The sequence below is a fragment of the Corvus moneduloides genome, chromosome W (genome assembly GCF_009650955.1).
Source record: "Corvus moneduloides isolate bCorMon1 chromosome W, bCorMon1.pri, whole genome shotgun sequence".
Taxonomy (NCBI): domain Eukaryota; kingdom Metazoa; phylum Chordata; class Aves; order Passeriformes; family Corvidae; genus Corvus; species Corvus moneduloides.
The window spans coordinates 5,040,173-5,066,028 of NC_045510.1; the positions used below are offsets into that span (position 1 = coordinate 5,040,173).

Genomic DNA, 25,856 nt, shown 5'->3' on the forward strand with positions numbered 1-25,856 from the left:
CTAGTTATCCACCTTTTCATTCTGTGTGTCCACTAATTGTTGAGTTTTTAAGTCTTCAGCTTGTTCATGATCTTCCATATCTGTATCATCTACTTGACTAGTTTCATTTTCTTCTGCTTCTCTTTGATCAACACTTTTGTATTCTACTTGTTCAATGTTTGTTCCATCTATAAGTTCTGCCTGTACTTCTTCCATCTGTATTCGATTTACATGCCCAACATGTAATTGCTCCACATGAACTTCAGCACCTTGTTCAGTCTGAATGTGTTCAACTTCTAAATAACTAATTTGCACCTGTTCTTGCAGTTCCTCCATCTGTGTGCCTTTCACTTGATTGTCTTGTACGAGATCCTGGTGCATCTGTTCCACAGTTACCTGTGCAGGATCCACTTGTACCTGAATTACTGGTAGGACATGGACTTGCTCCACTTGTTCTATTATTGTCATTGACGTTACTGGTTCCGCTTCCATAGCTTCCACTGGAAGAATCTCTTCTGTCACTATTCGTTCTGAAATATTGTGCATGTCTTTGAGATGCCTTCTCAGCTCACTGCCTTGCATAAACCACAAATCACATAAGGTACAGTGGTTGGGTTTGTCACCAGTGTGTATTACCAAATGATTTTTAAATTGATCCCAGCTGTTAAACATGCTGTTACAAACCTAAAATAAAAGATAGAGTGTGTTAAACAGTGCCAACAGAAATATAACAAAGTATAGTGCCTATTTCAGATCATGGCTTCACATAGTGTAGCTTCTTGCTACTTGGATTAAAAAACCCCACCATGTATGTTAGAAGTAAAAGCTGAAAAGTCAGCTTCAAATGAACAGAAGACCTGGTATTTATTTATTTTTAAGATACAGTGTGCCATTTTGAGTTGTGCATACAGAGGATACCTACAAAATTAATGAGTCAATACAGCATGTAAAAGCTTTCTTATTTTAACTTTATGTGAAATTCACATATAGATTCACACTGCAATAAATGTCTGGTGCTAGAATTTTGAGTGGAAATCTATTTATGTAATAATATCATATGATCAAAGTGCAATTCAAACTGTCCTTTTACTGAAGTTCTAGATGCAATAATGTCCTGGTTATCCTTCCTTCCGTGGGCATACATTTTAGAGGTAGGGAATACAGTATCATACAGTCACCCCAGGACAAATACTAATAGCCTACTTTTACTTATCAGTTTTCATTTGTTCATGGCATTGTATGATTTACCTGGATAGACTAAACTCTCATATTTTGCCATTTCAAAAAAAAATATTTAAGCAATTTTAGCAGATAAAAATCTCTTAAAACTCCATCTTTTCAAGTCTCTTCCAGCTAAAAGTACTGCTTTGACTGCAGACATACTATTTTCATAAAGCACATGAGCACACTTCCTTCCCTTCAGCTGGCAGTGAGGTAAGTAGCTTGAAAACAATACACAAAGACTGCAGGAATGAATGAGGTGCCAGGGTAGAAGAGAGAGAAGAGTGGGGTAGAGTCAGGTTTGGAGTAAAGAAACAGGGTCAGGGGTCTTTGTCCATGCAAGTGCTCTTGGCTTCAAAAAGAAGTAAAGAACATGCATTTCACTGTTCGAACTTGTCTTAGGCTACAATGGTAAGATGTAACCAAAAGTATGTATTCTATCACCATCTGTTGAAACCAGGTGGGGCAATGTTCTTTATCTCTTCCAGGACACATCCCTGATAACTCTCTCCAGAGGGATATCTTCTGTTAATGGGCCATCTAGCCTCACTGCATGACTCATAAAATTACATCATCCCATTGTGAGATGCTCCACCTGGGGGGGGGGTGGGGGGGGGGGGGGAGGAACCAAGCATTCCTACCTGGATATAATCTGAGGTTTGGAACACCACACTCAGCCCTCACCTACTGGATTCCCAGAGGACAAGAGCTACATAACCACCACTGGACCTTCAGAGGAAGACCAGACCCTTCTACAGGATCACTGCTTCAACAGAACCACATCTATCACTTCAGGAGGACTGCAGCCACCATTTAATTGGACTGCTACCACCACCCTGCCCAGCAGGGTGTCAGGTTGTATTCTGACTCTGTCAATGTTTCTGTACTACTGTATTTATTTTTAATTTTCCTATTAAATTGTAGTTCTGATTTCGAGTCTCTCACTGGTTTGCTTTCAAACTAGTACAGAACCTCTTCACTGTTGGCAAATAATTTTGAAACAGAATGTTCCATCTCCTCAATTTACAGTAAAAGCACAAAATGATGATGGAGTATCTGACAGGGATTAACTCAAGGAACAGGTCTGTGTAATGGAGCTGAATATCCCCATTTTGCTGTTGAAATCTTAAAACCACATTTGTGATGCTAGTAACATGCTTTTTGTATATGTGTGTCCCCTAGGCTCATGCTTTAGAAAGAAGTTGTACACACAGACCTCTTAAAATATTAACCTTATAGATAAGCACTCAAAATTAATTAGTCATACATATAGATAATGACTATCAGTAATGCCTAAGCACATTATTACTGTTCTTGCCATGTGGAGCCTAATTCAGTACTCAAGGCATTTACTGAAGAGCAGCAAAAGTGCTCATCAAGCAAGTGCAATTTTGTTTTTTCCTTGTTCAATGAGCCAAGATTTTATTTACAGAACACTATTCAGTTCTAAAGAGAAAAAAAAAAATCAAGAAGAATTTATCCAAGAATTCTTGCAGTTGCTGCAGGCTGAAATAACACTAACCCACATTCACAGTTATCTCTTACAGAGAAAGCTACAAACAGTATCTTCAATGAAGCTACCAGGTACAGCTTTGCATTATATAGTAGTTCTCATGTTCAAAACAAACTTATCTTTAAGACAAAGGCATGCTCCCAAGAATTAACTTGTCTAGCATAACAACTAAGCAATGCCACAGCATTGGTGAAACTTCTGATTAAATTATTAAATTAATTTATTCACCTCCTGCAGTATTTGCTGCTTTCTGTGAATAAGATCACTCTTTTTTTTTCGAACAAATAAAGCCAATATCCAACAGTTTTCTTTACTACATGACCCAATTTAACCTCAAACCACAGCAATTCTGTGAACTGAATAAGGTGAGAGCCTTATTTGAGACTGTCACAGCTCTGGGGCAGCAAAATGGCAAATAAAAATGCTACAACCAACCTCAGCTCTCATATTTTCTAGCTTTTCAGAATCAACTTTTAAAAGCTAAGTAATATTCTTCTGAACAGCTTTTCACATGCCACTTGTGTAGTGACCAAGTACCCTAGCTATCCATCTAACAGCATTTATATTTGCTTAAAAGACATTACAGATTGTCATCATAAGTTGAAATGACTTTCCAGCCAGTCAATATATTGGTATTAAGCAGAAAAATAATAAATTAGGAAATAAAATAGTACTTTGTATTTTGGACTTTAGTGAAGCATGCTCACAAGCAGGAAAGGCCTAGGTCTGTGCATCAAGAACCTTGAAAAGGAAGCAGAAAGATCAGTAAGATGCAGATGAACACTTACCTACTCACAAGAATCTCTCTGATTAACTATTATGAAGCTACATATCAGTAATTTCATATTTTAAATGGAACTACTTAAATATAAGAATTTACCCTCATGTCATGGTTGAATGCAACCTTTATAATTTATTTTACTAAAAATAGTTCTTGGAGACAAAAGTCCACCCTTTATGCCTTTCCTTCTCAGTACTCTCACACTCCTTCCCGCAGCACAGGAAGGAGGTGACTAGCCTCAGACTCTGCTACTTCTATTACCCACCTGACATTCATACAGCTTTTTTCTTCCCTTTTTAGCTCCAGCTCCAGACTGACAGGCCGTCAGGTGACATTTGAGTGTACTATTCCTAGCAAAATGCTCATGGCAGTTTGGACATTCAAATGGCTTTTCACCTGTTAAGACAGACACAGGGATTTGTAAGTGTATAAAAACAGCCAGTTTTTTGTCAGCTCTTCCTTTTGTGTAGGTTGATAAATATGCTGTAAAGATGTGGCCAACTGGACTATTCTACAGAAGAAAAAGACATTCTATGTAAATTTTATGTAAATAAAATGGCAAAAACCTAATGTGGAGTCACAACTCTCATTTATAAAAACAAAACAAAATAAACTGAACAAAACAAAATCCACAGACATGATAATGTAACATAATTCCCAGTGTCATTTAAGGTATACTCAGGTTTTTATGAAAGTTAGGCTATTATTCTGATGAAATATCTTAAAGAAATAGGAGCTATTTCTCTCTTTTCACCTGATACAGTTAAAGACTCAACATTAGTATATACAAAGTGACACATTAAAGAAGGAGGTATTTAAATAATACAAAGTTTTATTTTCAAGAACAATGACAGCTTATGCTTGAGAGCCGAAACTAAGCTCCAGAAAAAGAAGTTGTCACAGAATGACCATGAAGTAACAATGCATTGGTATTAAAACAAACCAAGTCCAGAAACTTTAATTCGAAGTAGTATACTGTTACCATCATCAAATAGTAAAGAACAACTGTTGTATCTGTTTATTAATTTCATCATTCACAAATACGATGAAGTTCTAGGGAATTAAAGTACAAAAAATTAGTAACAGTATGTTTCTTCTAAGTCTGATAATTTGTGGAGGTACTGATACCGACATCACTATTGAAACAAACTATTTAATGGACTCCAAAAGAGGCTGAGACATTTCACTGAATAACATAAGAATCTATTCTAGCTTGATTCAGTTTAAAAGCCTACATTTTCAGGGATGTAGTAATTATTGACAACTGAGATGGAAAACAAATAAACCTGTATTTTCAGAAATAAAGACATTCAGCAGCACCTAACTAACTTTTCAAAAGAAATCCACAAGTAGCCTATAATTCTCACTTATACACCTAAAGGCCACAGAAAAACATTAAATGGAGGGAACATTCCCCATAATGGTTATAAAAGGCTACATTTTTGGAAACTTTTGTACAGGTAATGCAGAGTATGCTGAACTCCCATCTGTCTCGCAGATCAAAAATCACAGACATTGCACGAGCAACCAAATACATTGGTGAGCCTAAAGAATACCCCAGGAGGTGATCCCCAGGAGTAAAAAACTGGACAAGGAAGGCAAGAGACTGGCATGGCTGACTGGGGAGCTGCTGGACAAACTAAAGGGAAAGAAGGAAATGCACAGGCAGTGGGAACAAGGACAGCTATCCTGGGAAGAGTATAGAGATGGAGTTTGGTTGTGTAGTGATGGGGTGAGGAAGGCCAAGGTGAAGCTGGAACTGAACCTGGCAAGGGACACAAAGAATAACAGGAAGGGCTTCTACTGGTCTGTCAGCCAGAAAAGGAAGGTCAAAGAAGGTGTTACCCTCTGATAAACAGTGCTGAAAAACTGGTAACAATGGACAAGGAGAAGACTGAGGTACTCTACTTTTTTCCCTCAGTCTTCAATGCCAACCTCTCTTCCCACACCTGTTGAATGGATGGACAGCAGGACGGGGACTGGGGGAGCAAAGTCCCTCCCACTCTAAGTGAAGATCAGGCTCATGACCACCTGAGGAACCTGAACATACATAAGTCCATGGGACCTGATAAAATGCATCCCAGAGTCCTGAGGGAATTGGCTGATGTAGTTGCCAAGTCACTCTCTATGATATTTGAAAAGCCATGGCAGTCAGGTGAAGTCCCAGGTGACTGGAAAAAGAGAAACATTGTCCCCATCTTTAAAAAGTGTAGACAGGAGGACCCTGGGAACCACCGCCCTGTCAGCCTCATCCCTGTGCCTGGGAAGATCATGGAACAGATCCTCCTGGAAGCTCTGCAAAGGCATATGGAGGACAGGGAGGTGATTTGGGACAGCCAGCATGGCTTCATCAAGGGCAAGTCTTGCCTGACCAACCCAGTGGCCTCCTCTGATGGAGTGACTCCATCAGTGGACAAGGGAAGGGCTACAGATGTCCTTTCTGTGGACTTCTATAAAGCCTTTGACATGGAGCCCCACAACATCATTCTCTCTAAATTGGAGAGAGATAGATTAGATGGGTGGACTCTTAGATGGGTAAGAAAGTGGTTGGACGGTCTCATCCAGAGGGTTGTGGTCAATAGCTCCAAGTCCCAATGGACATCAGTGACAAGTGGTGTCCCTCAGGGGTCTGTATTGGGACCAGTGTTATTTAATATCTTCATTAATGACACAGACAAAGGAGTCAAGGGCACCCTCAGCAGGTTTGCAGATGACACAAAGCTGAGTGGTGCAGGTGACACACCTGAAGGACGGGGCCATCCAGAGGGACCTGGATGTTGGGGAAGATGAAACAGGAAAGCCTTATAAATATGATTGCCTGACAAAAGATTTTGGGAATATGAAAACTACAGGCGACATCGAAATGAAAGCCACTTTTGAAATACCAAGTCTTAGTTACTGAACAACTGGAAAACAATGGTATGGCCGACTGAAGGTAATCCCCTCTTGATTGAACAATACCCTCTGCTTGCAGGCAGGTCCAAGGGTCAGAGCAGACCCTACTAGCTCAGCAGAAGGGGTCCAAAGAGTAGTTTTTAGAAGTTAAGATGTAACACTCTATGGTAATATAAGAACTCTTATAGGCTGTATGTAAATGCTATAGGATTTGTATCTTGTATTAGATTGGTTAGTGACAATTAGAATATTCAGTACAGAAGATGATTTATTGTATTGTAACCAGGACTTCATCACTTCTTCTACTTCTTCACTCTCATTCCTCTCTCTCTCTCTCTCTTTCTTTACTTACCCGCTTACTCTCTTGCTCTCCTGGGCCTGCTCCGAGCTGAGTCTGGCAGCTCTAAGCAGTGCCCCTATACCCACGCCCTTTGCAATAAACCGCATGTTCCAAGATCTGACTTCAGAGATCTCTCGTCTACGCCCGGTCCAGACTGAACCCCAAAGCTCCCGCACCTGGACAAGCTTAAGAAGTGGCCCATGGGAATCTCATGAGGTTTAAAAAGACCAAGTGCTGGTGCTGTACCTGGGTCGGGACAACTCCCAGGATCAATGCAGGCTGAGGGATGAACAGATCGAGAGCAGCCCTGGGGAGAAGGACCTGGGGGTACTGGTGGGTGAGAGGCTGGACATGCCCTGGCCATGTGCACTGGCACCCAGAAACCCCCTGCGTGCTGGGCTGATCCCACAGTGTGGGCAGCAGAGGAGGAGGGGATTCTGCCCCTCTGCTCTGGTGAGACCCCACCTGCAGTGCTGCCCCCAGCTCTGGGACCCCCAGCAACGAAGGGACACAGACCTGTTGGAGCAAGTCCAGAGGAGGCACCAAGATGATCAAAGGGATGGAGCATCTTTCTGTCCTGGAGTGAGTTATTATGATAGCATATTTCCTGATCCTCTGCTTTGTGCCCAAAAAATAGTTGCTGTATCTTTAAGGCAAAGGACTGGATGTGTGTGGGGCTGGGGAGAGCCCCTGTTTCTGCGAGGGCATTTTTAAAAGCCTTGCTGTCCAGGTTTTCCACAGCTATGGGGATATCATGAGAGGTGTAAGCTCAGCCCAGGACCTGGAGGGGGGGGGTTGAGGCCGGGGGCTCTCGCTCTTGTGCTCTTCTGGTTCAGGATCGAGGTAGCGGCCGCGTGGGGGCACAGTGAGTGCATCTGGCTTGAAATACTGTTGCCCTGTGGTTTTTTCCCAGCACTGCAACCAGGGCCTGCCTGCTTGCTTCCCTGCTTCCCTGTCATTCAGGAGCCTAGAGCCAGTGCGTGTGGTGCCACCTGGGACCGGGACCATGTTCCATTGGGACCATGTTCCACCGGACCCTGGCCTGCAGTGTGGTGGCCGTGGCTACTCCTGTGTGTTAGGCTCCAGGACTTCGATCTGCTGAGGTTTCTACACTGCAAGCCTGCTCATTTTTTCCCTGTTTCCCAGCTGTTTGGGGGTCTAGAGCAAACTTGTGGGGTGCTGCCAGGACTGGGGCTGCCCCCACCGGGCCACTTCTCTGCACAGTAGCCTGACATTGCGACCAAGCCCTGCCCACCTACCCTACATCCACCTCCCCAGAATGTGCCGGCTGCCGGTGGGGGTACCGGGACCAACTGCTGTCCGTGAGCTTTGCAAAAGGAGCAATCTCCCATCCTCTTCACCCTAGCACCCACCACCACCTGAAGAGGTTGCCAAGCTCGTGTCAGAGCACCCCTGAAGCCTCGGGGGAGTCACTGCAGCCTCTCTGCCCTGCCAGGAGCCAAAAGTGCCCCCTTCCGGTTGTGGTTGTAACTACACCCAAGGCAAAAATTTACAGGTGGGGAAACTTCTGTTATTGTTTGTTTTTGTTGTTGTTGTTTGTTCTGTTTTTTATGTATATATATATTTGCCAGTAAAGAACTGTTATTCCTTTTCCCATATTTTTGCCTGGAAACCCCATAATTTTGAAGCTATAATAATTTGGAGGGAGAGGGTAATCTTTTCCATTCTGGGAAGATTCCCACCTTCTTTGCCCGACATCCGTCTTTTAAACCGAGACACTTTCCTATGAAAGGCAGAGAGAATTGGGATTGTTCAGCCTGGAGAAGAGAGGCTCCAGGGTGACCTAATTGTGACCTTCCAGGTTCTACAGGGAGCTGACAAGAAAGATGGAGAGAGACTATTTACAAGGGCCTTGAGTGAGAGGACAAGGGGGACTGGTTTCAAACTGAAAAGGAGTAGGTTTAGATTAGATATTAGGAAAAAACTATTGTAAGGAGGGTGAGGCCCTGGCACAGGCTGCCCAGAGAAGCTCTGGCTGTCCCATCCCTGGAGGTGTTCAAGGCCAGGTTGGACAGTGCTTGGAACAACCTAGTCTAGTGGAAGGCGCTTATGGCAGGAGGGGCTGGAATGAGATGAGCTTTAAGGTCCCTTCAAATCCAGGCCATTCTATGATTCTATGAATATTACAGAACAAAACTCCCACCACAAACCTTCACCTGCTCTGCGATCTGGTCACATTTAAAGAGTTACTTGAAGCGATGCACTGCCCAGTTAAGGACAGATTTATTCTATTTTTTCCCAAATTCTTCAACAATCTTCATATTCTGCCCAAAGTATCTGAAACTGACAATTCAAAGACAACAGTGGCAATATCCAAAGGTCAAAAAGACATTGTGTGACTTCTTGCACTGTTGGGGTGACTCAGCCCACTGCGGCGCTGGGGCTCTGTGATGCCAATCAATCCCAGCCCCTCCCCTGAATCGAGTTCCCTGAAGAGTCAGACTCAGGGGGCGGCTCAGAAGCCTAAGCCGCACGCCCCCGGGCGGTGCCCAGGTACAAGCCGCCTCCCCCAGTTCGGGAAAATTCTCGGTTACTCGGTCGTTCATTGGTTCTGTTATAACTCCCGCCTCTCAGTTTACGCCAGTGGTTCTTGTTAAATTGTATCCTCCCCCTGGCTTGTAACTCATTGGTTGGTTTCCCCTTTCACCGGGGTTTTCAAATTGCCTATAAAACTGAGGACAAGGCTCCGAGGAGCCATCCCATCCCATCGATTCCCATCCCATCCATCCGACCTCATCATGATCCCATCGCATTAAACTTGTTGGAAGCCAGACCTGAACAGCCTCTCTCTTCCTTTGTCTCCGAGCTAACGTGAGCTGATCCCGTCGGCTCCTGCCGTGTTTCCTCTGCCGAGAAGCCAGCTAGCTAGCCCAGCAAGCAGCTCTTTTCCTGATCCCGAAGTCGCTTCTGCGACGGGCAGAAGTAACGCAGCTGGACTGTCTCTGACCTGGGGCACGCCAGAGCTCGTGCCTCGAGCACCAAACGCTGCGTTAGGTTGGCGCCCAAGCGTGGGGCTCACGCGAGTGGATCCCTGCGACGTCGTCGCTGTCGGTGGACAGCAAGAAAAAGCGACTTTGGACTGCCGACGCCTCTCGGTGCAGTCTGCTCTGTTTTAGGAGCAGTGCCCTGAGAGAAGGCTGCTAACTCCCACTGATTCTGCACTGAGCTGACTTTGGAGAGCAGCCGTGCCAAGGAGAACCCCACCTGTGCCTTTTACTTTGTGACCGGACGAATTTGTGCTGATTTGAAACTTGTGTGAGTATCCCTGGTCCCGTATACTTTGTTTCTTTTTTCGTTTTGCGGGTGGTGGGTAGAAGAAGTGCTGAGAGAGATATGGGATCAAAACTCTCTCAGCCCCAAAGAGAGGTTTTTCTCCAAGTTGTGAGATCCCTTCAAGTTAGTGGCTTTAAATTTTCTAAGGGTCTACTAAAATAGTTTGTTCGCTGGCTTTTCTTTTACTTTCCTCAAGTATCTCCCACAAATTTAAAATCTCCTGCCTTCTGGCAGGCTGTGGGGGATAAGATTGCTGATTTAAAGTGGAAGGGAGACTCCTCGGGAGAAAAATTTTTTCCCCTCGTTCTAGTCCTTCAGGGCTTGCATAAAATGGATCAGAAAGTAAAAGAAAAGCACAAATCCCCTCGCAGTTCTTCCCATATTCCTCCTTCCTCCCCTCCTGCTCCTCATCCCACATCCCTTTCGTTGGAAAAACCGAATGGAGTAATATGCCAAGAGGCTCAGAGTTGCTGTCTTCTCTCTGACTCTTCCCGGTCTTTTCAGCCACCCTGTCGCAGTAGCCCTGACCAGGCCACCTTGACCTCTTCCCAAACCCCGTATCCCTTGCCCTCTTCCCCAGTTGTAAGCCCAGAAAACTGTTCTAAATGCTGTTTGCCATTGTTCCCCCCCCACTCCACGTGTCTGAACAATGGCACCGACCGCATGGCACAGTCCACCCCTCCCCCCTCTTCTTCTTCCCACAATCCCTTTCGCCCTCCTACCCCCAACCCTTTCCTATCCCCGCCCCTGGGCGTGATGTCATCGGGCTCCTCCCACACATCGGGTACCACCCCCTGCATCGGGAATCCCTGCCCACCCTGTGACCACGCCTCCTGGTCCTCCAACCCCGCCCCCTGTGGAGGACTTCCTGGTTCCCACACCTCCTCTTCCTGTTCCCATGGGGCAAAAACCAGAAGCGACGCCATCTTGAAATCGGGTCCGGGAGTCCCCTCAGCCCCTTCCTATCCCTTTGCTGCTCCTGTAACATATGATCGAACTGGCAATAATCCCACATAGAGACCTTTTGATTCTGCAGGGCTGAAAGAGCTTTGCAAAGCCCAGAAAGAATTTGGGAGGGAGAGTCAGTATTTTAAGAACCTTCTTAAGATAACTCTCTCCAGTACAGTTCTTGTGCCACATGACCTCAAAAGCATTTTCTCCTGCTTGCTTTCCCCATCCGAGTTTCAAATGTGGGAAGAACGTTGGAGAAAGCAACTGGGAGAGGTCCTCCCGATTTTACTGCAGGATTCAAACAATGTGGGGGTTTCTATGGATCACCTTACCGGTGTGGGGTTATTAGCCAAGCCCCAAAACCAGGCTCAAAATACACCAGAGCCGGTCCTGAATGCTGTAAAGCAAGCAGCTGAGCAAGCGTTCTTAATGATGCCTCCTAAATTAGCACCTCAATTGAATTATACTGAGATTTGGCAACTGCAAAATGAGCCATTTATTGATTTTGTGGATAAACTGAGGCTCGTGGTGGAAAGACAAGTGGAAGATCTGAAAACAAGGGAGCATATTATAATGCAAATGGCAAAAGCTAATGCCAATGATGCTTGTAAAAGAGTGATTTTGGGTCTTCCATTCGAACCTCCACCGACCTTAAGTCAAATGATTTGTGCTTGCACGACATTGGTGCCGATTCATCAGCCAAATTTAAAAACGGGGAAAACTTACTAGGAACAGCAGCCGCTGCTGATGCAACAGCATCTCAGGACAAAAGAAATGCTAATTGGGTCTGTCACAGGTGTGGCAGACCAGGGCACTTGGCCCAAAACTGCAGCGTTCCGGCTCCAATTAATCAAGGTTCCCGAGCTGTCTCTCCAGGGCAAATGTCATCGCCTGCTGCCGATGGGATGCAGCCAAAAAACTGACCGGACCGCGTGGAGTGGCAGGGCCACGCGGGCAAACAAATCAAGAAACTGCCACCAGGAGAATGGTCACCACGACCTCTGCAACTCAAATGGTGACACCCCAGAGAATCGTCGTGAGTTGTGAGAATCTGAGAGACTGTATATTGTTTGTGTTAAAAGATGTTGTACATTCACCAGTTGACATTTGTGTTACACCAGAAATTATTCAAGTGGGGCCACAAGGGTTCTTTACTGTCAATATCCAGTGTGTTAACCCTCCCTATTTTCTTGCTGCTAACCAGGTTGTGGCCCAAGCTATTCTCATGCCCACTAGTCCGCCACAGGACTGCAACCCCTCTGTCTTCTGGGCTGAGGTAGTTGGGAACGACAAACCCATGCTTAATTGCAAACTGTCTTGCCAAGGCTCGGACATCAGCCTGGCAGGAACGATGCACACGGGAGCAGACGTGACAGTCATTTCTTCCCACAATTGGCTGTCACACTGGGAGCTGCAGCTGGAAGAAGGTATTGTGATGGGTGTGGGTGGATCTATATCTGCCCAGAGAAGCAAGGCAGTTGTCCAAATTGAGGGTCCAGAGGGACAGGTAGCATCAGTCCGTCCTTTTGTAATTGACTCTGGATTTACATTGTGGGGCAGGGATCTCATGTCCCAGTGGGGGGCTCGAGTCGAAATTCCATCTCAACCCCAGAATTTTTAGTAAAGGCCACTGCGGAGCGCCCCTTCCAGAAATTAAATTGGATCTCTGACGAATACATCTGGACGGATCAGTGGCCTTTGAAAAATGACAAATTAAAGGCGCTCACCGCACTCATGGAGGAGCAATTGAGAAAGGGTAACATTGAACCCTCTAATAGCCCTTGGAATTCCCCGGTATTTGTAATCAAAAAGCCGGGGAAAGACATGTGGCGCCTCCTACAGGACTTGTGGAAAATAAACGCAGTCATTGAGGACATGGGACCCCTGCAGCCCGGAATGCCTTCACCCTCTATGCTCCCCAGGCAGTGGAAGGTAGCAGTCATTGATATTAAAGACTGTTTCTTCCAGATCCCTCTGCACCCAGATGATGCTCCCAGGTTTGCCTTCTCGGTCCCTTCCATCAACCGAATGGCTCCCATGCAGCGCTACCAGTGGCGAGTTTTGCCGCAAGGCATGAAAAACTCACCCACCATCTGCCAGTGGAATGTGGCTCGCATTCTGTCCCCCATCCGAAAGTTAGCAGCAAAGGCAATAGTGCTCCACTATATGGACGATGTTTTGGTGTGTGCTCCTAACCAGCAGTATTTAGACTGGACATTGGGGAAGGTAATCGAGGCCTTAGAGGCAAATGGATTTGAGATCCAGGCCGAAAAGGTCCAGAAAACCTCTCCATTTAAATACCTTGGACTGAAAATCCATGAACAGACTGGGGTTCCCCAACAAGTCAAAATTAATGATAACCCTAAGACCTTGCAGGAACTCCATCAGCTCTGCAGGTCCATAAATTGGGTGAGGCCACTCCTAGGGCTGACGACAGAAGATCTCGCTCCTCTGTTCAACCTCCTGCAAGGGAAAGATGACCTCACATCACCTAGGCACCTAACAGAGGAGGCGAGACAGTCCATCTGTAAGGTACAGGAAGCGCTGTCGTCCCGGCAGGCACACCGCTGCACCCCAGGTCTGCCTTTTCAATTTATTGTATTAGGGGGAATGCCATACCTTCACGGGCTGATATTTCAATGGGACGAGGTGCAGAGTGATCCCCTGTTAATCATCGAGTGGGTTTTCCTCTCGCACCAGCCGTCCAAAAGTATCACAACGCCACAGGAGCTCATGGCCCAGTTGGTGATGAAAGCTAGATCCTGCCTCAGCACCCTTGCAGGGTGTGACTTTACATGCATCTACCTACCATTGGCAACCGATTCACTTGATAACCTCCTTCAAAACAATGAGCACCTCCAATATGCCCTAGACAGCTACACAGGCCAAATTTCTATACACCATCCACAACACAAACTGTTTATTTCAGTCTTCAAACTAATTCCAAAAGAAATTCAAAGCAGAAAACCATTAAATGCCTTGACAATCTTTTCAGATGCCTCCGGTCGTTCTCGCAAATCGGTCATCACATGGAAGGACCCCCCCCCCCCCCTCAGAAGTGGGAGTCTGATGTGCAGGTAGTTGAAGGATCCCCACAAGTAGCAGAACTTGCAGCCGTGATCAGGGCATTTGAGCAGTTCAGTGAACCATTTGATTTGATAACTGATTCAGCCTATGTAGCAGGTGTAGTTTCCAGGGCAGAGAGAGCCTTACTAAAGGAGGTTGCAAACCCAAAAACTCATAACTTGCTTTTGAAATTGATTCAACTGATCTCCCACCGGAAGCACCGTTCTATGTCATGCATGTGAGATCACACACTGACCTGCCAGGATTTATTGCAGAAGGGAACAGGAGAGCAGATGCCCTAGCTATGCCCATCGAGTTAGCGAATCTGCCTAACAGATTCCAGCAAGCCCAGCTGAGCCAGCAAGCCCAGCTGAGCCATGCAATGTTCCATCAAAATGCCCCAGCTCTCATTCGAATGTTCCACCTCACTAGAGACCAGGCGAAAGCCATTGTGGCGACATGCCCCAACTGCCAAAAACATCAGCTTCCATCATTAGGTCAGGGGGTTAACCCCCGAGGCCTAGGCAGTTGTGCGGTATGGCAAACAGATGTCACCCACTTCCCCCAAGTTGGCCGCCAGAAATATATTCATGTTTCTGTGGATACCTTTTCTGGTGCAACCTTTGCCTCAGCTCACCGTGGGGAGAGGGCCAAAGATGTCATCAACCACCTAGTCCAGGCCTTCGCTGTGTTGGGGACACCAAATAAATTAAAAACTGACAATGGCCCTGCGTACACCTCTGCAGAGTTAAACAGATTCATGAGTGAATGGGGTGTGGATCACATCACTGGCATCCCTCACTCGCCCACAGGCCAAGCCATCGTCGAGAGGAATCATCAAACACTAAAAAGACTGCTTGAACAACAAAAGGGTGGCAGTGAGATCGCTGCCCCCATCATAAGACTGTCCAAAGCGTTGTTCACTTGTAACTTTTTAAACTGTTCCTATGAGGAACCTGATCCTCCCATCCTGAGACACTTCACAAACTCTGCCAAACATAAACTGACTGAGAGACCTGAGGTCCTAATAAAAGACCCTGATACTTTACAGATACGTGGCCCGTACCCCCTAGTGACCCACGGTAGAGGCTATGGGTGTGTTTCCACCCCAGAAGGTCCAAGATGGATCCCTGGGAAGTGGATCAAACCCTTTTTGAGACTACCTGCGGATGCCAAGCAAAGGAAAGAAGCTGCCACAGCCTGGAAAAGAAGAAAAACCAAGCCACCTGGAAAAAAGACTCCTCCTCCAGGCCTGAAAAACAAACCTTCCACCTCCCAGTCTCCTTAAAATGTGTCTCCCTTCCCAAAATGACCCCTCAGTTTTGTTTTGAAAGAGGGGGAGTCCAAGGGAGCCATTGTTATTTAAGTTAATTGTATTTGTATTAATTTTATTTATGTTACACTGTCCCTAAAGTTACCTCCCTTGACAGCGTGATTACATCCTACCTGCTGCTGTCCCACCTGCTGCTGCAGCTCCTCCTCTGCACCGGGAGCTCCAGCAGCTGGATTCCTTCCATTATCAAGGACATTGTATGGGGTTTCTTTATGGAGTTGTTAATTTTATTAGCCATTCCCATTGTTAACTGTTTGGTTTTGAAATCCCTTAAGCCTTTCCCCTCATTTCAAAGTAATAAAGAAGGGGGAGATGTTGGGGTGACTCAGCCCACTGCGGCGCTGGGGCTCTGTGATGCCAATCAATCCCAGCTCCTCCCCTGGATCGAGTTCCCCGAAGAGTCAGACTCAGGGGGCGGCTCAGAAGCCTAAGCCGCACGCCCCCGGGCGGTGCCCGGGTACAAGCCGCTTCCCCCGGTTCGGGAAAATTCTCGGTTACTCGGTCGTTCATTGGTTCTGTTATAACTCCCGCCTCTCAGTTTACGCCAGTGGTTCTTGTTAAATTGTATCCTCCCCCTGGCTTGTAACTCATTGGTTGGTTTCCCCTTTCACCGGGGTTTTCAAATTGCCTATAAAACTGAGGACAAGGCTCCGAGGAGCCATCCCATCCCATCCCATCCATCCGACCTCATCATGATCCCATCGCATTAAACTTGTTGGAAGCCAGACCTGAACAGCCTCTCTCTTCCTTTGTCTCCGAGCTAACGTGAGCTGATCCCGTCGGCTCCTGCCGTGTTTCCTCTGCCGAGAAGCCAGCTAGCTAGCCCAGCAAGCAGCTCTTTTCCTGATCCCGAAGTCGCTTCTGCGACGGGCAGAAGTAACGCAGCTGGACTGTCTCTGACCTGGGGCACGCCAGAGCTCATGCCTCGAGCACCAAACGCTGCGTTATTGCACAGTGCAAATCAATGCTGTGACTTCAGCAGCAGCAATGGAAAACAACGAGTGTATCAGCCTGCCTCTAGCTCGAGAAGTACACTGTTGAGCTGGGAACTGAACTCCTCTGCTAAAGGTGACAACTTGCTTCTCTTCCCCCGGGTGTCATTAAACTATGAGTTTATAAAATCTCACTTAGATAAGACTAAAGAGGGAGGGTTCTTAGCCTGATCTAACAATTTTTTTCCATTTATGAGAACAGGCGAGATTTCACTTGCCAATCATAAGTAACTCACAGGACAGAAATTCTGATCTAAGATAGTCCAATATTTTGCTGGACCTTTACAATCCTGCAGCCACAGGAAGGGAACCACCCAAAATAAATATTTTTTAACCCAAAGATTCATAATAACACAGTGACTTCTATTTGCCCAATATGTAAGAAATACCAGGGAATTCACCCATAACCATAAAGCTGCCATATCATTATTTAGATTGGGTTTAGAGAGAAATAGTAAGGTTTGTTGGGGTTTTTTGTTTGGCTTGCTTTCTTTTTTTCTCCCCCAGAAACACAAAGGCAGGCATTTATCAAATGAACTTCTTGGGATCATTTATTCATGGTATGTAAATAGAGTCCATTTATTCACTCCTATGGAAGATGTTATTTGCAGTTCAAAGTACACTTCCTGTGAAACATATTTTGGATTAATGAAGAATGGCAAAGACCTTGAGGAATTTTTCCCAAGAAGTTTGTATAATCTGCATACAAATTACTTCAATTACAGAGTTTTCAGACATGGGCTGATTAATTTGGCTGCTTCAAGCATATCACTGGAACTGGAAGTAATTAGATTCCATGTGTGATACTTGCATCAATAAATATTTAGAAAGTACTCTGCACCTCCTGTGATATGCTAAGTTGCTTCATCCCCAAAATCCTTCTGTCACAACAGCAACGAATATATTGTTATATTTGGTTTATTCTGTTAATCCTCCACAAATTTTCTCTGAAAAGACTTTTGTTAGGTAGCTTGCATTTGGCTTGGTCATAATGGAAAAACACTGCCTGCTTCATAGGGAATAAGGATTTGCCAAAGAGTTTTCATAAATGCAACTTTTAAGGGGCTATTTGGAGTAGATTTGATGCAGTGTCATATACAGATGCAAAGAAGTTCCAATTAAAAGGCTTTTGCAACAGCAAGTTGCAAAAGAAATAAGACTGCTACCCTCTATTAAATTCTTACTGATGACTCATGACTGACATATTAAAAAAAACATCTGAAAGATCAGGACAACATATATTTTATATTCAGAGAGCTATCTATATAATGCTCAGTACCTATTCAGATAGTACAGACTTTTCAGTGACATGAAGAAATAGTATCTTAACCTCCCATATTATATAGAAGAAGCACAAGTAATTTTATACTCAAAAGATACTGTTCAGATTTCAAAGAGGCAGATTTTACAGTAACAAAAGTCTACTATAGTCACTAGAAATGTTTTGCTGCGTTAATTAACAAAGAAAATTAAATCAGATGAGAAGTCAAGAGCAAGGGGGTATTTTATGCCTAATGCATTAATAGGCATTTGCTCATACGTTCTGTTAGTTAAAGAAACTCTTTAAAATGTATATTCCACTGAGAAGCTCATGGTTTAGATCATATTTCAACAGAAACATTTACTAGTAGAATTGTGAAAATAAAAGCGGCTCCTCAGTTTGGTACTTTTCAAGAAAAAAAAAAAACATGCTTTAAGAAATTATTTTAAAAGAAATATTTTAAGATTTAATAGACTGAAGAGAGAAGCTTCATTAGTGCTTTCTGGTTTTAGGCATCTATTTTTAGCCACCTCAATCCCTCAAAGTTTATACCAATGTAAAACAAAAAAATAAAATTAAATTAAATTAAAAAACCAAACCAGCATTTTAGTTGCAACTACAAGCCAAGTATTTCTAGCACTCAGGACTCATGCATTTTCTTCAGCATATTTTCTATTTCCCCAAAACATGCAAAACCCCAAAATGCTAGAGCCAAAGCCACAAGTACAGTTCTTACCTGTGTGCTTTCGGAGGTGCTCTTTAAAATGTCCAAAGTGATCAAACTGCTTATCACAGTATTGGCATATATGTATTTTCTTGCCAGGTCTTTGCTTCTTGCTAGCACCACCTTCATCAAGGTGGTGACAGGTGAGGTGTTGTTTCAAAGCACTCTCTCGTAGGTACCTTTTACTGCATATGTCACACTTGTAACTCTCAGCAGAGTGTGTTTTCATGTGTTCCTTAAAATGGTAAAACAATTTAAATGAACGGTTACATTTTTCACAGTGGAATAAATTCTTCACATGTGACAGCTGAAGTTCCACAATTTCAATATCTTCTACCTGTTTGCACGAGGGATCAGTTGCACTACCATCTTCTTGAATCTGGCATTTTGTCTCTCCTTGACGATACTTACTGGTGATATCTGCCAAAAGAGCCAAAGCAGATTCATCTGATGTACCTGTTGTATGTATGTACTTTATAGATTGCTCTGCAGAAGCTACTTCAAGTGTTTCAATGCTGTCATCTTCCACTTCAATCGTTCCTTCAGCAATCTCAACCTCAATTTCAACAGGCTCTGATTCTGCAGATGGCAGTGTTTCTGTGATAACATTAGATGTTTCAGCAATCTTCCTCTTTTTTGCCTTATTTTTACCTTGCCTTTGATTTGATTCTAAGGGTGATGAATTCTCTTTGTTCCTGCAAAACATTTACATAAACATAGTTAAGATCCATAAGCACTTACATAACAATCCCTGCCTGATGCTGAGCTTCTGCATTAAACACTAGCTAGATGTTTCTCAAAGAAGCTGAATGATGAGTGACCACATAACCTGCACCCATTTCAGATGTTAATTTGTCCTTAATCTATACTCCTTAGAGCTGTAGAATAGCACAGTTAAAGCTGTGGAGCCTTTAACATACGGTTATTCAAGTGGTTTAAATAGCTCCACTTGAATGATACAAAGCACCTATCAAGAAGAAAGGCCAATTAGTCTAATGACATAGGTTTATATAAGAAATGCAAAATTCTGTACTTTGGCCTGCCTACTCAGAAATAAGATTCAAGCTCTTCCTACATTATTCAACTCCCAAGCTCTAGAGTGCATGCAATTGCCTGCAGCACTTACAGCTTCTTATAAAACACTACAGCTGTGACTTCACACAATGATTACTATATCATCTAGTACTTCAGGAAAACACATAGCTAACAGTTGTAGTAAAAAAAAAAAGCCACTGGGATGTGAAAAGAGTATTTTAATTTAATTTATCTGGGCTTAAGCATGGCCCCCAGCTCTGTTCTTCTTTTCCTTGCACCATAAATACACAACCCCCTTCCTCCAAAATGTCAGAGATAGCATCCCATCTCAAACATGGACAGAGCTGACTGGGCCAATGCTTTCAAATCACACACTCATGATTATCCACAGCACTTACATGCTGGAGGTTTTACTACTGATTATCAGTTTTGAAAATGAGTGGCTATCTTCTCCTCAAATCAGACTGTAATCAGAGTAATTTGTACTTTTACCTTCCTTTGCAGCCTGATAAATCCTTTTATGTAACCTACTCCCTATCACTTTCAGGTTTTCTAGTAATAGGGGTGATAAGGTTTTTCTCCAGTATTGGGATGTCATACAGCAGAGATGTGTGGCTAATAACCTAATGCAGGATACAGCTTATTAAACTGCACCTTACTATATTCAGACAGAGGAAGACACAGCAGCTAAACTTAAAGAGTTTCATCTAGGCCATATTTCTGATGCCTAGAAGGTGACAGTTACTTTGCACATTACTGCAAGGAGCTCCAGGACCACGTACAAAAATAATAATCTGCTCAGCAAAGAGGAGACTACTGTCCTTGAGTACATTGTGTGGCTCAGGTGTGAAACTGAATGGGGATACACACATACAATACACTGTACTTGAAGGAATAACAGCTAGTTGTTTTCTTTCAAGTCTAGATTATGTGCTGTGCAACTCTTTGATGCATTACACAAATGGTTAGTTCTATAATAACCTCTACTTTAGCTGAAGTTTCTGATGTTTGCCGCTTTTAGTCAAAGCTCAGATACAGGCACTGTATTGCAATTCATCCCCTTCCTACTGTGAAGGAGAAAACTGAGACTGACAGTGGTACTCAAGTTTGTTTTCCTAACCAAAAACACCCAACCAAAAATCTATGAACAATGGAAATAATTCTAAGAATAAACTGGCTTGCACATGTGTGTGTTAAGCCAAACATTTATTTCCTTGTAACATGAGAATTACAGCATTTACTAGTGATGCATAACCAACAAACATTATACAATAGTGGGAATTAATTGCAGACTAGACAGTTTAGCTTGACGGACTGATCTGAATCCTGGTTAAACAGCTCTACCAGTGTACACAGACTCAAAATGATACCAATTAGAACATAGTTTTTCAATTTCAAGTGTCTTAATTTTTTTAAACAGACAGCAAAGGTCTGCTTTTCCCTAAATATAAAAAAAAAAGTTATTTTGGTGATACCATGTTTAATTTCAATAATGTCAAAAAAGGGTATTGTTGGGTTGGAGAGTAGAACTAGAAAGGCACAATCCTATCTTTTCTATTAAAAAACCCCCAACATAGTTATTCAGCTCTGCTACCAATCAACAGAATAACTTGATTCCAAAAAACAAAAAAAACACTGATGTTGAAAACCAAGTTTCCAGGGTACCACGTCATGGAGGTTTTATAATTTGTTTGGCTACTAGAGGAACTCAGTGTCAATGCCACTCAGCTTAGTGTGTCTATGTGAAGATAAAGAAAAAATAAGTCTTTCCTTAGCTTGAACACAAAGACCTTTCAGCATGTCTAGAAGAGAAAGCAAGGATAACGGTAATGCTCAGAGGTATTTATTGGCCCTCCCCCTGCTTCATGACAGAAGAACAGTATAGCATACAGAAGAAATGAGAACATGACAGCACTTTGTGAAAGAGAAAGAAGGGGAAGAAAAATAGCATGATGGGAATGGCACCTGCTTTTCTCAGGTTGGAGTTTGGTAATGGATTACAGTTCTTTGTACTGGATAAAAGGTGCTACAGCAACATTTGATTAAGTACTGATCCCATATAAAACCAATTATAACAACTATGTTTGTTCAAGAAGTTTGAGAGACTAAATTTGCAACAAGAAGCTTTAAAATCACTGCCTATTCTCTTGAAAGCAGAAAGCTGCATGAAATCAAAAGAGCAGTGCAAACTTGTTAATGTGGTCTAATTACCTGAGAGATATCATCACTGTACAGCCAGCTGTCAATCAGGTGCAGGCAGTCAGTACAGAGGCCTGATATTAGTTATCACAAAGTCACAGCCCTACAATGTCTGCAACATTTACCAGCCATGTCACTTGTCATCGAGTTCTAGCCCAAAGAATGTGACATTCATTTTTTTAGCCTGTATAATTCTGACCCATATCTTATAGTAGAAGAGTATATGATACCACATGAGTTTAGAAGGTTTCAGGATAAAGAAGAGCACTGCAAAATACTGGCAGCTCTCATACAAGGATTCTTAAGACTATATTTCAGTGTTGGGAAGAAAAAGAGACTTATGTGTTTACCTGATTTCAAGTGCTTTGATCGCTTCTAACATCTGTAGATACTCAGCTGCTTTCCAAACATCATTTGCTTCTTCCTCACCTTGGACCATTAGTTTTGCTGTATAGGTGAACTCAATTAGGTGACGAAATGCCATGTTACTTACACCTGTTTACAAGCAAGAAAAACAGCTTCTTTTAACAATTCCTCAGTCTTTCACACTTGCCTGCTCACAGTACTCCAATAGCCAGTTTCGAGAAGATGCCACCCTTGAAAGGCTCACATTGGAGTAAAAAGTCTATAGAAACAGGTGAATATGGGACAACTACAGTCATTCCATGACAAAGATAAAAAGAAGGATAAGATGGACAAAAAGCTACTTGTATAAAATTAAAAAGTTCAAATTTAAACATAAAAATATGATCTCTCTCTTTCAAGAGATCTCTGAGCAGCAAGTTACCAGAAGCTGAATTGCTCCAGGAAATTTCTTCTTACCCACCAGGCAGGTATTGCTCCACATCTATCCTGTTCTTGCACCCCAGACAAGGCATCTTTTTATTTTTAATTTTTCTTCAGGGGAAGTTCTTTTCCAGTGGCAATAGCTACCTGTACTGGTTTTGGTTGGGACAGAGTTAAATTTCTTCATAGTAGCTAGCATGGGGCTATGTTTTGGATCTGTGCTCAATCATAGAATGGCTTGGGTTGGAAGGGACTTTAAAGATCATCTAGTTTGAACCCTCTGCCATGGGCAGGGACACCTTCCACTAGACCAGGTTGCTCAAAGCCCCATCCAACCTGGCCTTGAACACTTCCAGGGATGAAGAGTCCACAACTTCTCTGGGCAACCTGTGCCAGGGCCTCATTACCCTCACAGTAAAGAATTTTTTCCTAATATCTAATCTAAACCTACTGTCTGTCAGTGTGAAGCCATTCCCCCTTGTCTTGTCACTCCAGACCTTTGTAAATAGTCTCTCTCCATCTTTCCCATAGACTCCCTTCAGGTACTGGAAGGCCCCAATTAGGTCACCCTGAAGCTTCTCTTCTCCAGGCTGAACAATCCCAATTCTCCCAGCCTTTCCTCATAGCAGAGGTGCTCCAGCCCTCTGATCATCCTGGTGGCCTCCTCTGGACTCGCTCCAACAGGTCGATGTCCTTCCTGTGCTGAAACAGTGTTGATAACACACTGATGTTTCAGTTACTGCTGAGCAGCGCCTATACAGAGCCAAGGCCTTTTCTGCTTCTCACACTGCTCTGACAGCAAGCGGGCTGAGGGTGTGTGGGCAGTTGGTAGGAGACACAGCCAGGACAGGTGACTCCAACTGACCAAAGGGATATTCCAGACCATATGACATCATGCTCAGTACATAGTGTGTGTGGGAGGCAGGTGGAGGGGCCACTGTTAGGGGATTGGTTGGGCATTGGTCAGTTGGTGGCAAGCAACTGTTTTAATTTGCATCACTTGTCTTCCTTGGTTTTTTCCTCTTTCTTTTCTCTTTTACTTATAATTTTTACAAAATTACAATTTCTTTTTAATTATTAAACTGGTTTTATCTCAGTCCATGAGGTCCTTTCTCACTTTTACCCTTCTGATTCTCCCCCCCCCCCATCCCACTGGTGGAAAATGAGCCAGCCTGGCTCTGTGGTGCTTGGTTGCCAATCAGGGTTAAACCACAACATTACCTCACAACTCAAGAGCTGATATCTAGAAAGCTAATCAATATGATCAAGCATGCATTTAAGCCCATACCAGGGATACTACATTCATTTTGAGCATGGGCACACAACTCTGAAGGTTTTAATTTGCATGAATCAGACTACCTTCAATCTCCACCAAGGGCTCCTGAGTGAAATCTTGGAAGAATTTGTAGAAGAACTGGCTACAGGCAGCAAGAACGGCCTTATGAGCTTTGAAATGGTGACCTACAAAGAGAGACAAAAAGTTTGATTTAGGATAACACCTTCTTTACTCATGGTGCAGAATAAGTGCAGATGCAGAGAAGAGAACAGCTGCAGAATCACCCAGTCTACAAATCTATTCCAGCAGCACATAGTCACTTAGCATGTCTCCTTGTAACATGGGATATCACTGCAGCTAGCCTGTCCCATCTTATGCAGATCCTTGCTGACATCATTGACCTTGTTGAAGCTCTGCAATTCAGTCAGCTGAATGACTCACTCAAGAGTGTTTCTCTTTTCAAACATTTAAGTTGTGGGAAATTCCTGTTCAAACTTTTTCCTGTGTGTCTTGGGCTCAGATCTCAGATTTTATCCAAGCTCTCCTTGGTTTTTGCTGCTCTTACATATGGATGTATTCAATCATCACTTCTGCCAGCATAAAGATCCCTGCAGAACAAAAGTGGTTTAGCTCTGTTCTTCCTGTTTTCCAGACTGTGTATTCTCCATCACTGTGTTGCCTTCTCCCTGGTGCAGGCACGAACACCCAGAAGGCTCCGTGGAACACAGGTAAGAGAACCAACATGTATTAGAACTACACAGCTGCACAAGAAAAGTTTTGAGCTCAACACGTGGTTGTGGTAATACTAGAGCAGGAACAAACATTCAGGATAAGTTTTGTACAAGCATCAGTAAAACTACGGTGATTCCAAAGAATAATTTTTTTCTTCATTTGCTTACTTTTTTCTAATCCAGGCTCTGTAGGTACATTTTCTTTCAAGTGAATTCTTGCTATCTTTTTAAGGATCCTTTAGCTAGGTCTGTCCTAGTGGACACTGCCTATCTTCATTGAAGTGCTCATCCATTCTAAGACATGTTTGGGATAAGAAGCAATCTTAGGTGACCTATCAGACACCACCTTTTCTAATGAGATAATAAGCATTTGCATTTCCATCTTCCTTTTAAACTAATACTTATGTCTTTAGAACACGTAGAAAAAGATAAGTGAGTTGTTCTACACTATTTTAATTATAGATTAAAATAGTAGGCAGATACCCAAGAAGCAAGAAGGCGACCTTATTTCAAGCTGGTTTTTCTTTTTTTTTTTTTTTAATAATAAACCAATATTTTTTACAAGTTCAGCTCCTTGTTTGGAAGGAGCTCCCTACTCTCCCCCTCTACTCTGCTCTCATGAAACCCCACCTGGAGCACTGCATCCAGGTCTGGAGTCCTCAGCACAAGAATAATGTGGACTTGTTATAGCAGGTCCAGAGGAGGTCACAAAGATGTTCACGGGGCTGAAACACCTCTCCTATGAAGACAGGCAGAGAGAGTTGGAGCTGTTCAGCCTGGAGAAGAAAAGGCTCCGAGGAGACCTTAGAGCACCTTCCAGTGCCTAAAGGGGGCTTATAAAAAAAGAGACTGACTTTTTACATGAACAGATAGTGATAGGACAAGTGGGAATGGTTTTAAACTAAAAGAGGGGAGATTTAGATTAGATGTTAGGAATAAATTCTTCCCTGTAAGGGCGGTGAGGCCCTGGCACAGGTTGCCCAGAGAACCTGTGGCTGCCCCATCCCTGGAAGTGTTCAAGGCCAGGTTGGATGGGGCTTTGAGCAACCTGGTCTAATGGAAGGTGTCCCTGCCCATGGCAGGGGGTTAGAACTAGATGATCTTTAAAGTCCCTTTCAACCCAGGACATTCTGGGATTCTATAAAAAGCAGAAGCAAAATTATTAATCTCTGCTGGAGACTCTGTTCAGCCCAAGATTAATAACTGAAACTCCGCAAGCAACTCACACACCAATACAGAGCCAAGAATGTTCGCAGCCCAGTTTGACAGTTGACCTGTGACAAACCCAACAGCTTCCCAGCATAGCTTTCAGAATTCTCTGGATACCAACTGGTTCTCAGGTGTATACATACCATCAACAATCAGCGTGATATCTGTAAACTGGTCCTGTTCACGTTGTTCATTCAGTCTATCCAAAATAACTTTATAGTGTTCAGGGAATTCCTGGATACATTCCATAATTTCTTCGTCTTCCATGGC

The 25,856-nt window shown here is 43.6% G+C and overlaps 1 protein-coding gene across 2 annotated transcripts; it reads right to left on the reverse strand.

Annotated features, from left to right (window-relative positions):
• Positions 1-25,856, reverse strand: LOC116437423 (zinc finger protein 131-like). 2 transcript variants are annotated; one of them, XM_032095077.1, is made up of 7 exons: positions 25,730-25,853; positions 23,730-23,831; positions 21,935-22,079; positions 18,688-19,045; positions 18,363-18,585; positions 3,760-3,890; positions 1-663 (listed from the first exon to the last, which is right to left on the reverse strand). In XM_032095077.1, the coding sequence occupies exons 1-7, from the start codon at positions 25,851-25,853 to the stop codon at positions 1-3; spliced, it is 1,746 nt and encodes a 581-aa protein (XP_031950968.1). The 2 variants fall into 2 exon arrangements, with proteins under 2 accessions (XP_031950968.1, XP_031950970.1); XM_032095079.1 differs by having other exon boundaries at positions 18,363-19,045; positions 25,730-25,856.

Bases quoted from the DNA above. Each gene is read 5' to 3' on its own strand.
- LOC116437423 (XM_032095079.1), bottom strand. From the start codon at position 25,853: ATGGAAGACGAAGAAATTATGGAATGTATCCAGGAATTCCCTGAACAC. The intron at 23,832-25,729 runs GTATGTATACAC...CTCTCTTTGTAG, and splicing joins TATCACGCTGATTGTTGATG to GTCACCATTTCAAAGCTCAT. The intron at 22,080-23,729 runs GTAGTCTGATTC...GCTTGTAAACAG, and splicing joins GCCCTTGGTGGAGATTGAAG to GTGTAAGTAACATGGCATTT.